This window comes from Clupea harengus, chromosome 11, assembly GCF_900700415.2.
Source record: "Clupea harengus chromosome 11, Ch_v2.0.2, whole genome shotgun sequence".
Taxonomy (NCBI): Eukaryota; Metazoa; Chordata; class Actinopteri; order Clupeiformes; family Clupeidae; genus Clupea; species Clupea harengus.
The window spans coordinates 20,192,461-20,203,787 of NC_045162.1; the positions used below are offsets into that span (position 1 = coordinate 20,192,461).

Sequence of the window (11,327 nt, forward strand, 5' to 3'; positions counted from 1 at the left end):
CTCTCTGGCTCTACTTTGCTGCAGAGTGACGGCATTCGTTGCTTGGCAACGCTTGATGTCGAAAATTCTGAACTTTTGGAGGCGGAGCATGAATAAACAAAATTGAAATCAACAAACGAAAACACAATCTGGTGTTTTCAAACTCCAACTTAGTCAGAAGTAGAACTCGTGTTCGTGGGGTTTGGTAAAGGATATGCTCCCGGCTGTGACCACCTGTGGCCTTGTGCTTACGGCCCATTCACTTTACCAGTCCCACAGACACGAGTGCCATATTTAAAGCCTGTTTGAAGCCTTCAGAACCACTGTGCAGGGGTAAAATGAGGTAACTGTTCATGTGGGTTTGTGTTGGGTAGTATTGCAGGTGCAGTTAGAAGAGAGAGAGAGAGAGAGAGAGTATGTGAGAGAGAGAGAGAGAGAGAGAGAGAGAGAGAGAATGTGTGTGTGTGTGAGCGTGAGAGAGAGAGAGAGAGAGACTGTGAGAAGGAGAGAGAGAAGGGAGTTGGGCAGGACTTGATTCAGTCAGATAGGTGTGTGTGTGTGTGTGTGTGTGTGTGTGTGTGTGTGTGTGTGTGTGTTAGAAGAAGGCATATTTAATGAAAGGTGCCTTCTCTGGAGTTTTATGTGTTCTGGGTAACATGACTTATGGCTTGATATGAACTGTTACATTCAGCTCTGCGTGTGTGTGTGAAGGCTTCATGTTGTGTGCATGTTGCAGATATTAGGTGTGTGCATCTGTGATAAGCGAGGCTACACAACAAGAACTCCTGTGTGCTTTATGACATTACACTTAAGAGAGGATTAAACAGGCTCTCTAACTGTGGAAATGGTGTGTGTGTGTGTGTGTGTGTGTGTGTGTGTGTGTTGCCAGGGGAATTAGGAAAGGTCTCCAACGGTGGATGTGGTGTATGTCTTGGTGTGTGTGTTTTTATTTGTGTGTGCGTTGGGCACCTCACTGTGAGGGATTAAGAGACCTTGGTATCACTGGATATGATATGTTCATGCACATATGTGTGTTAGTGTGTGTGGGGGGAGGTAATCTGATGTGTGCTTACATGCTTGATATAGGCTAGGCTATATCTCACTGTGTGTGTGTTCTGTGATGTGGGTTTATCACTGTGTGTCTGATCTGTGTGCATGTTTGATGCAAACGTGTGTGTGCGCCTGTGTGCGTCTGTATGTTTGTGTTTGTGTGTGTGTGTGCCTGTTTGTGTGTGCCTGTGTGTGCGTGTGTGTGTGCGTGCATGTGTGCGTGCGTGTGTGTGTGTGTGTAGGCACCGCACTGAGGAGGATTAAGTGGGGTCTCTGGTGACGTCTGCTACAATGAGGGCTTATGTGTGTGAAAGGCCCATTCCGCCGCAGTAACGAGCTTAATGAATTCAGACTCTAATCGATTGTCTCAGTGCTCGCTGGATTAGATGCAACCTTGCTGGAAGGCGCAGGAGGCGTGCGTGTGTATGTGTGTGTGTGTGTGTGTGTGTGTGTGTGTGTGTGTGTGTGTGCGTGTGCGTCTGTCTGTCTGTCTGTTGTGTTTCATGTGGATACATTTCTAGTTGGTGCGTATATGTGTGATGTACAAAGAAGGGTGTATATCTGAACTGTGTGTGTGTGAGTGTGTGTGATCTATGCTATTCTATCTATTTTTTCAAATTGTGTCTGATATGCCTGTTTCCTTCTGTGTGAATGTGTAGTGCTCATCCCAAACACACACACACACACACACACACACACACACACACACACACACACACACACGCCCATCCCTGTGCTGTGCGGTGCTCCTTTCATGGTGCAGAATGAGGGGACGGGGGATCATCTGGCGTCTAAATGAGATTACAGCTCCTTCAGCTGCTTATCGGGGCTAATGCCAGACGCCGCGGGCCCAGCCTCAGCCCCAGCCTCAGCCGCCACGGCCCAGCCGCCGCTCCAGGGATCACCCCCGCGCCACGCCACACCGCTTCTCCCCGCTCCGCTCCGCTCCTCCCTGCTGCTCCATGCTTCTCCCTTCGCCTCCCCTCCCCTCCCCTCCACGCTCCTGTGCTTCCCTCTCCTCTCCTCTCCCCCCTTCCACACTCCTCTCCTCTCCTCCCCTTCCTTCCTTCCCTCTCCTCCCCTCCCCTCCTTCCCTCTCCTCTCCTCATGTACTTCCCACTCCTCTCCCCCTTTACACACTCCTCTCCTCTCCTACGCTCCTCTCCTTCCCTCTCCTCCCCTCTCCTTTCCTCCTGTATGTCCCTCTCCTCTCCCCCTGTCCACACTCCTCTCCTCTCCCCCCTGTCCACGCTCCTCTCCTCTCCCCCCGTCCACACTCCTCTCCTTCACGTCTTCTCACACATCTGATGCTTTTCTCTCCTCTCCTCTCCTCTCTGCTCTGCTCCAGATCCTCCTCCTGCTGCTGGTGCTGGTGCTGCTGCAACTGCGCTCTAGAAAACACCAGCACGCACACACACACACACACACACACACACACACACACTCACGCACGTACGCACACACTCGCACGTACGGACACACACACTAATCCCCTCAGGGAGGGGGGGTGGGGTGGGGAGAAAAGAAAGAGAAAGAGAACAGGGGGGGGGGGGGGTGACGGCAGCAAAGGGAGGAAGGGATGGAGTGATAGTGAGATGATGAGATGGGGGAACGATGCAGAGGAAGACAGAGAAGAAGATGGGAGGGAGAAGGGGGCAGAGAGGTCGAGAGAAGAGGAAAGCAGGAAAATAAGACTGACAGAGGAAGAGGAAGATGGCAGTGAGGGGTACATAAAATGAAAGACAGACAGGCAGAATAGTAAGAAGGCTGGGAGAAAGTGAATGGCAGAAACAGGTGAAAGCGTGCAATAACGTGTGTGTGTGTGTGTGTGTGTGTGTGTGTGTGTGTGTGTGTGTGTGTGTGTGTGTGTGTGTGTGTGTGTGTGTGTGTGTGTGTGTGTGTGTGTGTGTGTGTGTGTGTGTGTGTGTGTGTGTGTGTGTGTGTGTGTGTGTGTTCAGGCGTGTTCACCAGCGCTGTTCTCAGTCCACATCCTTTGGCCCTTCATCCTCCTCTGGCTGGACCCCTCCTCCCTCACTGGCTAAAGAGCACCACCTGGCGGTAGCCTCCGCACTCTGGACTCACTTCTTCCCTTTCCTGCGCAGCCTGCGCCTCTCCCAGACCCCCCCTCCACAGCTGGCCGACGCCGCCGCAGGTGAGTCCCCCCTCCCCTCCCCCCACTCAAACTCCTTTTCTCTCATTCCATCCTTTCTCCCCCCCTTCTCTCTCTTGCTCACTCTTCTCTCTCGTCTTCCACTTATCCCTCCTTCTCTGTCTCCCCTATTTCCTTCCCTCTCCGTCTTCACCCTCCATTAACCCTACTGCTCTCTCTGTCTCTCCCTCTCTGTCTGTGTCTCTCCCTCTATGTCTGTGTCTCTCTCTCTCTCTCTCTCTCTGTAGGGTTTACTGTCCTTGCGTTGGACATGCCCAGCTCCGCCCCTCCGGACCTCCAGCCCCACCCAGTCCAGTCCATCATGCAATGCTTCGGCTGGGACGAGATGCTCCACCCCCTGCTGGTCAGCCGCTACCTCAACCACCTGCTGCAGAACAGGTGAGCAGCAGACCAGACCAGAGCAGAGCAGTTGCCCCCGTCACACACTCCCCCTGTTCTCATAGCTGGGTTAGCCTCGCTGTAGTCTGATGTGGCCAGGTGTATATAAACATAGGATGTCTGGACTGAACCATGCTGAAATGTGGACGAAATGAAACAAACGAAACAAATCACACACACACACACACACACACAGTAAGGTTGTAACACTTACAGCACACTGTCATTCTGATTCTGGTCCTTGAATAGAGACATACACAACAAACACACACACACATACACACACACACACATCTGTCATCGCCCTGTGTTAACTCTCTTCTCCTCTCTCATGCACACATACACAATAAACACACACACACACACACACACACACACACACACACATCTACCATAACCCTGTGTTCTGTCTCCTCTCCTCCCTCTCCCTCCATCAGTGATGTGGTGGCGAGTGTGGGTTCGGCGCAGGGAGTGTGTGTACGGGCGTGGCTGAGGTGTGTGCTGCAGCAGCACCTGCACAGGAGCACGGATGGCACAGAGAGCAGAGCAGGTGAGTCCAGCACAGGGGAAGGCCCCTATGTGCCCCCTGAGCTGAGATATCGTAGGTGTGTGTGTGTGTGCAGTTTGTGTCCTGGTCTTGGACTACCTTTGTGTTATTTGTTGTAGGGTAAAGAATATGTGTCTCCATGTAAATGATACAAGTGTACAGTATACTCAGGCATTCTTTGATTGATTGATTCTTGTGTGTGTGTGTGTGTGTGTGTGTGTGTGTGTGTGTTTGTGTGTGTGTGTGTGTGTGTGTGTGTGCGCGTATGCGTGTGTGCGTGTGCGTGTGTATGTGTGTGTGTGTGTTGCAGGCAGGGCTCTGGATGAGCAGTTGTGTGAGTTGACCAGGCTGGTCATGAGGCTGCCAGAGGTGGAGTCTGTGCTACAGAGAGCAGGACTGCAGCCCTCTGCTGTTAAAACAGAGCCCAAACCAGCACTCGCTGTCTTCATCAAGGTAACACACACACACACACACACACACACACACACTAACCCTTCACTCTGTCTCACTCACTCATACACACAAACATAAAGGTGCTGTTACACACACACACACACACACACACACACACACACACACACACTCACATATATTTCCTGGCACATGTTGAAACAACATGTACAGTCAATATAAAAAATAAAAAAAAAATCCTGCTGATTTCTGTCTCTTTCCGCTCTCTCTCCCTCTCTCTCTCTCTCTCTCTCTCTCTCTCTCTCGCTCTCTCTCTCTCTCTCAGGCCGTGGGCAGGGTGTATTCTGGCCTGCAGCTGTTATCCGAGCGCAGCACCATGGTGACGCAGGCTCTGGACTACGTTGGCGACATCCTGAAGTACATCAAGCCCTACCAGCTGAACAAGAGCCAGGAGGGCCTCCAGCTGTCCTACTGGGCAGTAGGTGGGCACCACGCATGGCACCACGCATGGCACAGATGCACTTTCAGGGTTTTAGCACCTTTATGTTATTAAAGAGCAAAGCTGGCACAGCGGCCAGCGGCTGGCCTCCACTGTGCCACCCTGACTGGGCACACGCTTAGTGTTTTATCACCTGCATGTCGTTGAATGCCAAAGCTTGGCGCAGTGCCACCTGGCATCACAGAGAGAATGGCACCCACGTCACGGGTGTGCTGTTTGAGGATGCACGCCTTACTCTTGGTGTGGTGTGATTCACGAGGAGAGGGAAGTGTTAATAAGGACGGCGATGAAGAGAAAGAGTGTGTGTGGTCACGCCTAAGGGTGTGTTTGTGTGTGTGTCTGTCTGTCTGTCTGTCAGCGTGTATGTGTGTATGGGGAGGCTGAGAGGTACCTGCATAGAGAGATAAAAAGAGGGAGAGAGAGGGAGTAGAGTAGAGGGTGTAGGGGGTGGGTATCTCTCTCAGACTGTAGGACTCTACACCGAGAGAAATAAAGAGGGAAAACAAAAGGCAGGAAGAGAGTCAGACACTGAGGGTCTGTTCTCTCAGGAGGGTGTTCTACTATGACAGCGAGGCGACGTTTGTGTGTCTATGGACGCTGCCATCAAAACCAAATGGTACGGGGCCAGTTTGAAGGCATCTCAGGAGAGAGGGGAGGTAGTTTGATCAGTTTGGAGCGGCCCTTGATGCCTCGTTGTCATGTTGAGCACCCTCCTGAGATGCCATTTCCCCCCCCCCCAATAGGAGCGGACCCTCAGTGCCTGGGTCTCTCTTTTTGTGCCTGTGAATTTATCCTCTTTATTTCTCTCTTTCTCCCTCTCCTTTCTTTCCTCCATCTCCTTCTTTCTATCTTCCCTCACCTCACTCCTTCATCCTCTCTCTCTCTCTCCCTCAGGCTGTCTGGTGAAACACTGGGGCCCTCTGCTGGCCACCTCTAAAGCCCAGCAGCTGCTCTTCCGCATCGTCGACTCCCTGCTGCTCCCTCATTCGCTCTTCCAGCAGGACCCGCCCACGCAGGTGCTGTCTGCGCTGAAGGAGAGCCTACCGCTCTACCTGCAGGTGAGAAAGCCCCGCCCCCCCGTCGAGGTCAGAGAAACAAACACTTATGCCGGCTGGAATGGAGTCTAATTGCTCTCTTACTGCGAGATGCAGTTCAGTATCAATTAATCAATCTGTCTATCAGTCAGTTAAAGGTGGGTCCTTGATTATAATCCAAGTACACATTAGTCAAACTCAGCGAATTTCTCCTCACTGTCCTCTAGCTGTGTGTTCAGAGTGTGCGCTTAAAAACACTATGGAGTTCTGGCAATGTCCTGACTCTGTAAATGGGAAACAGAGGGACTCAGACTGATCAATTAACTATTCCAGCCAATCACCAACATTGCTTCAGTAGCACTTAAGGTTGTATTGGATTGGCTGTTTAGTTCAAATATCAATCATTCTTTGCGAGGATCGAGGACTGCACCTTTAATCAGTTTCCCGCATGGCGCAGGTTGAGGGTGGAAAAATGGAACGAGAACCCTAATTATCCAATTAATGGTCAAATGAATGATGGCAGTGTTCTTACAGCATAGCCTGGAACTAATCGGTTCCTCTAGTTCCTCACACTTCCCCAATTTTCGAATTCAAACACAAAATCAGCAGTTTACCACACGTTTTCGCAATGCTGCATATTTTCTTATTTACAGCATAAATTGTGCATAAAATTACAGAAAATAAGCCTTAATGTTTAATTGCAACTTATTTCGGCTTCTTCCGGCCTCCTGATGGTGGCATAAGGTTATGCACTGTCTGTCTCAACCGTTTTCTACTATATGTGGAGTACATTTTTAGAACGCAAAAAAATCACACATAAAAAATCCTGTAAGAGCGGACTCATCACCTATTTGGTGATGAGTTTATGGCCTACTTTGTTCTTCTGTAAAATGGTCAGTGTCTACCATTTGGCCTACATTTACGTTAGAAAGGATAGCTAGCCTAATTATTTATACAAACGGACATGTGCCGAACATGAATAGAGCCAAAGAATGGAACGATACATAGCCAATCACAAAACCCCATTTGATCCAGGCCCGATTTGATCCTTTTCAAACAAGACCTCTGATCAAATAAAATATTAAAACTTTTAACTGAGAAAATATTGATTATATTAAATATTTAAGTGTAGAAACAAAGTGTAGAAGCAAACCTATGCAACAGCTGATGGACATCTGTTTCTTTTAATTAAACATGTAACTGATTGATTTGAATTCAATTGAAAATGTTAGCTGATCAAATGTAGAAACGATGTTTAAGAAAAGCTATGTAACAGCTGATGGGCATCTGTTTTTTTTATTAAAAACAAGCAATGGGCTATATGAGCATCTCAATCTATGCAACGTGGTGTCAGGAGTAGGGCGGGGGGTTGGTGGTGCAAACATTCATTTAAATCCTCCCCTCCCGTCCCCTCCCCCTTCTCTCTGATAGGGTCTGGCGGTGGCAGTGGGCGTGTCCCAGTCCCAGGGGGCGCATCTCAAGAAGCAGCTGCGGAGCGTAATCAACCAATACCTCGGCCGCTTCCTCCCAGCCACGCCTTCCATGGGCGCCATAGCCAATCACCCTGTCCTGCTGGCTGCCTGTGAGGCCACACCCACACCCAGAGGGGCGGGGCTGAGGGGGAATATCCTTCAAGTGCTGAAGTATGTTCACCTGAGCTTCATCGTACTGATCGTCAGTTTATACAGCTAAGCCCACGATAGTGTTACAATAGCACCATCACAGGGACGACTGTTACTATGACTACTACGTCTACTTATACTACAAATACTGTTATTACTTCAAATGCTGTAGTCAGTAATCTGTAATGCTATTACTGTTACTACTGCATCTGTTAATAATACTGTTCTTACAATAATGACTTGTACCACTTCCACTACTACTACTATTACAATTACATCCTGCTGTTTAACCAAGTATTCAGTGTTTCCAATTGGCTTAAGCAGGAATGATGGCTACTGGCTGAAGCTGATACACATTGCAGCACAACACAGTTCTCAAAGAAAACAGATCGTTGTTGTCTTTAACCGAGCAGTTTCACTTTTGAAGTGCAACTTTGATATGCCGGGAAAAACTGACACTAATCCTCTTGTCACCATAGTGTGGATGCATCGTGAGAATGAGTGAGAAGAAACACTGGCATTGTTTCGTGTGTGTGTGTGTGTGTGTGTGTGTGTGTGTGTGTGTGTGTGTGTGTGTGTGCGTGCAACCAGGACGTAACTCTACTCGCTTGCATACTTTAAAAGTTGATCTTCCACTTTGAGCCATACGATCTTTAACTCTGAGAGCTGTTGATTCACACCATCCAATGGAAGATGCTAACATCGGTAAACACAAACACCAGAAGTGACGGATGATATTTTACACATTTCACTTTTTGCAAATTCAGTGTAAACAACAACACTTCACAGTTTTGGAAGTTGTGGTTGGAGAGCTGTTCAGTTTCCCAACAAGAATGTACCGCTAAGGGAAAGGCACACACACACACACACACACACGGTGGTAATGGGTGACATCCTCAGGGTTCACAGTTTCAGAATTTAAAGCAGAGAACTTAACAACGATGAAGAACAAATGTTATTCGGGTCTGCAGAATGTTTCAACGACAGTGGTCTTTTCTCCTTTTTTAAAGTAATGGCTGCTTCCTAGTATTTTCCTAGTATACTATATGGCTTTTAACCGCAGTGCTATTGGGCTCCAGTGCTGAGGCTCCAGAGCTGCATCTCACCGTCTCCTGACTGACACCTCTGACCCTCCTCCCCCCTTCACAGCGACAGCTTCCTCCAGTTCAAAGGCCACGCCCCTCCTCCCCGACTGGCGGCTGTCCTCGCCTTCCTATTGGAGCTCCTGAGACGGAGCGCTGACACAGACCCCGCCCTGCTGACCCTGCCCCTGCCCCCCCTGCTGCGCTGCCTCATGCTGGTCAACGAGCCTCAGGGTGAGGATGAGGGGGGGTTGGGTATTGCCACCTACCCTACGAAACAATATAATATAATACAATACATGTCATAATATGTCTTGATATCACTGAAGTATAACAATAGCACTAAATCTTAAGAGTTTTCATTGAGCATTGTGGAGCGTTAAAGGACCCCGCACAGAATGATGCAAGACATTTCACTGACAAAACTCTGCTCAAGGTCCTGTCAAAGGGGAGTTTGTGACTATGCGATCGCCAAACTATTTTCAAAGTTGAGACTACATACCAGGGGCCCCACTGTATGAAGTTGTGTAGTTCAGTTCAACTCAGTTCAGTGTTTTTAAGTAGCACCAGTAACAATTGAAATTGTCTGTAGGCACTTCACAGAGCCCAGAGCCCAGAGCCTGAACCCCCTAGAGCAAGCACTGAGGCACTAACCCCCCCGCCTTCTCTTCTCTTCTCTTCTCTCTCTCTGGCTCGCTCTTATTCATTATCTGTCTCTCTCCACCCGCCCTACCCCACCCCCCTTTCTCCCTCACGTCTCTTCTCTCTCCCTCTCTCTCTCTCTCCCTCTCTCTCTCTCTCCCTCTCTCCCTCCCTCTCTCCCTCTCTCTCCCTCTCTCAGTGAGGCGCTTGAGTGCTGAGGCAGTGCAGCTGGTGGTGGAGAGGTGCGCCTCCTCATCTGCTGAAGGCCACTGTGAGCAGACCGTCTCCATTCTCAGGTGTGTCATCAACATGTGACTCAGCCACTGCCAAGAGTGCGTGTGTGTGTGTGTGTGTGTTTGAAACTAACAGCATTCCTCACTTCACTCGCCAGGTGTGGATATGAGTTGGTCATTGAGTGTATACAAATGGCATAAATTATAAGTTATGAATTATGACTGTGTGTGTGTGTCTAATGCAGGACCTTTGTGGAGGAGAATGAGGGTGTGTACGACCAGCAGATGTACAGTGTTCTAGAGACTGTATCTATTGTGGACCGGTGTTCAGTGGAAACTCTAATTCCAGTTCTGTCATTAAGCCTGCGGAACTTAGAACAGAAAAGAGGCCTGGGGAGAAATACTTCACTAAGGTATCGCCACCGTCTGACCCACTACTGCAAGATGTCTATATAATCAATCTGCATCCAGTGTGTATGCTATTCTACACACCCATGTAATGTGATTTACGTGTGTGTGTGTGTGTGTGTGTGTGTGTGTGTGTGTGTGTGTGTGTGAAATGTATATAGTGTATAGCTTCTGTACAGTCTGTTAAACTATTGTATTTTTAAAGAGTGCTAATAAAATAAATCAAACTAAAGGCTTATGTCTGAGTCATAAGCGAGCTCTGCATTACTCATACTTGACATGGTGTGGTGAAACTAGGGTGGGTTGGTACCTCACACTCCAGGCCAACTGTATAGAATTATTCCATGAGATCTTCACAAAAGTTTATGTTACAAAAAGATTTGCCCATTTGAAATGAAGACACCGGTGCTTTAAACAATGAGCTGCTCCATAGTCGTGCTTTATTGATGAACATTTCTATTAAAATGGATTGGAATCAACAGGGAAGCATAAATGGACATTTGTATTTTTCCGGGAAAACATGACCCCTTGAAGATGGCATGATGTACTCTTCAGACAAAGATTTCTTTAGATAAATGTATACATGGCTATATGTGGTCGTTGGGTGACACTTTACTTGCACCCTCTGCCATAACAGTGACAGTTTATAGACATGACACAGGCTGTTATGGCAGCTACAAATCATAGAAAACATGACCCAGTCATGTCACTGGACATCGACTGTCATAATTAGCAATGACAGAATGTGACATCTTCAGTGACATGTTCATGACCGCCATGTCACTTGAGGTGGAGAGTTAGCTGCTGATTCGTGGACACATTCATAAAGAACTGATGCACAGCCTTAAATCCTGAGCACAGTTGTTATTATTATAAAAAAGGGCCCCTCTTCAGTGAAGAGTATGATGGGCACCGATAGATATCGGACATGCAGTCGGAGGAGAGCTGGAATGACTAGGGAAGCTCCGTAATGGCGGATCATTATACAGTCCCATTAAAAAGGAGGCGGGTAAAAGAAAATGTCCAGCATAGCCTGGGCCCAGTGCTGGCCACATAATGTAAGCCCTCATCCACTCATTTTTTTTTTTTTTTTTTGCCTTTCCTCAGCTGGACTGTAATCTCCAACCCATTACCATCAATCAGCACGTTCCTTGTCTCTGTGTGTGTGTTGTGTGGTGTGTTGGGGGTGGGGTTCATGGTATTCAAATCGCTTTCACTTATCACTCGAAAAAAGAGAGAGAGAGAAGGGGAAGGGAAGAGAGGAAGGCGACT

General features: G+C 48.5%; 1 protein-coding gene across 1 annotated transcript in view; it reads left to right on the forward strand.

The window, feature by feature from the left end:
- LOC105897595 (protein MMS22-like) overlaps nucleotides 1-10,103 on the forward strand; it is a 59,260-nt gene extending 49,157 nt beyond the window's left edge. Inside the window, exons 10-19 of the mRNA XM_042709216.1 lie at nucleotides 2,988-3,181; nucleotides 3,427-3,577; nucleotides 4,015-4,127; nucleotides 4,435-4,577; nucleotides 4,861-5,017; nucleotides 5,929-6,092; nucleotides 7,500-7,711; nucleotides 8,840-9,006; nucleotides 9,614-9,710; nucleotides 9,893-10,103. Of these exons, the coding sequence (XP_042565150.1) occupies nucleotides 2,988-3,181; nucleotides 3,427-3,577; nucleotides 4,015-4,127; nucleotides 4,435-4,577; nucleotides 4,861-5,017; nucleotides 5,929-6,092; nucleotides 7,500-7,711; nucleotides 8,840-9,006; nucleotides 9,614-9,710; nucleotides 9,893-10,103 (1,609 nt within the window). The remainder of the gene's footprint in view (nucleotides 1-2,987; nucleotides 3,182-3,426; nucleotides 3,578-4,014; nucleotides 4,128-4,434; nucleotides 4,578-4,860; nucleotides 5,018-5,928; nucleotides 6,093-7,499; nucleotides 7,712-8,839; nucleotides 9,007-9,613; nucleotides 9,711-9,892) is intronic.
- The last annotated feature ends 1,224 nt before the right edge of the window (nucleotides 10,104-11,327 follow it).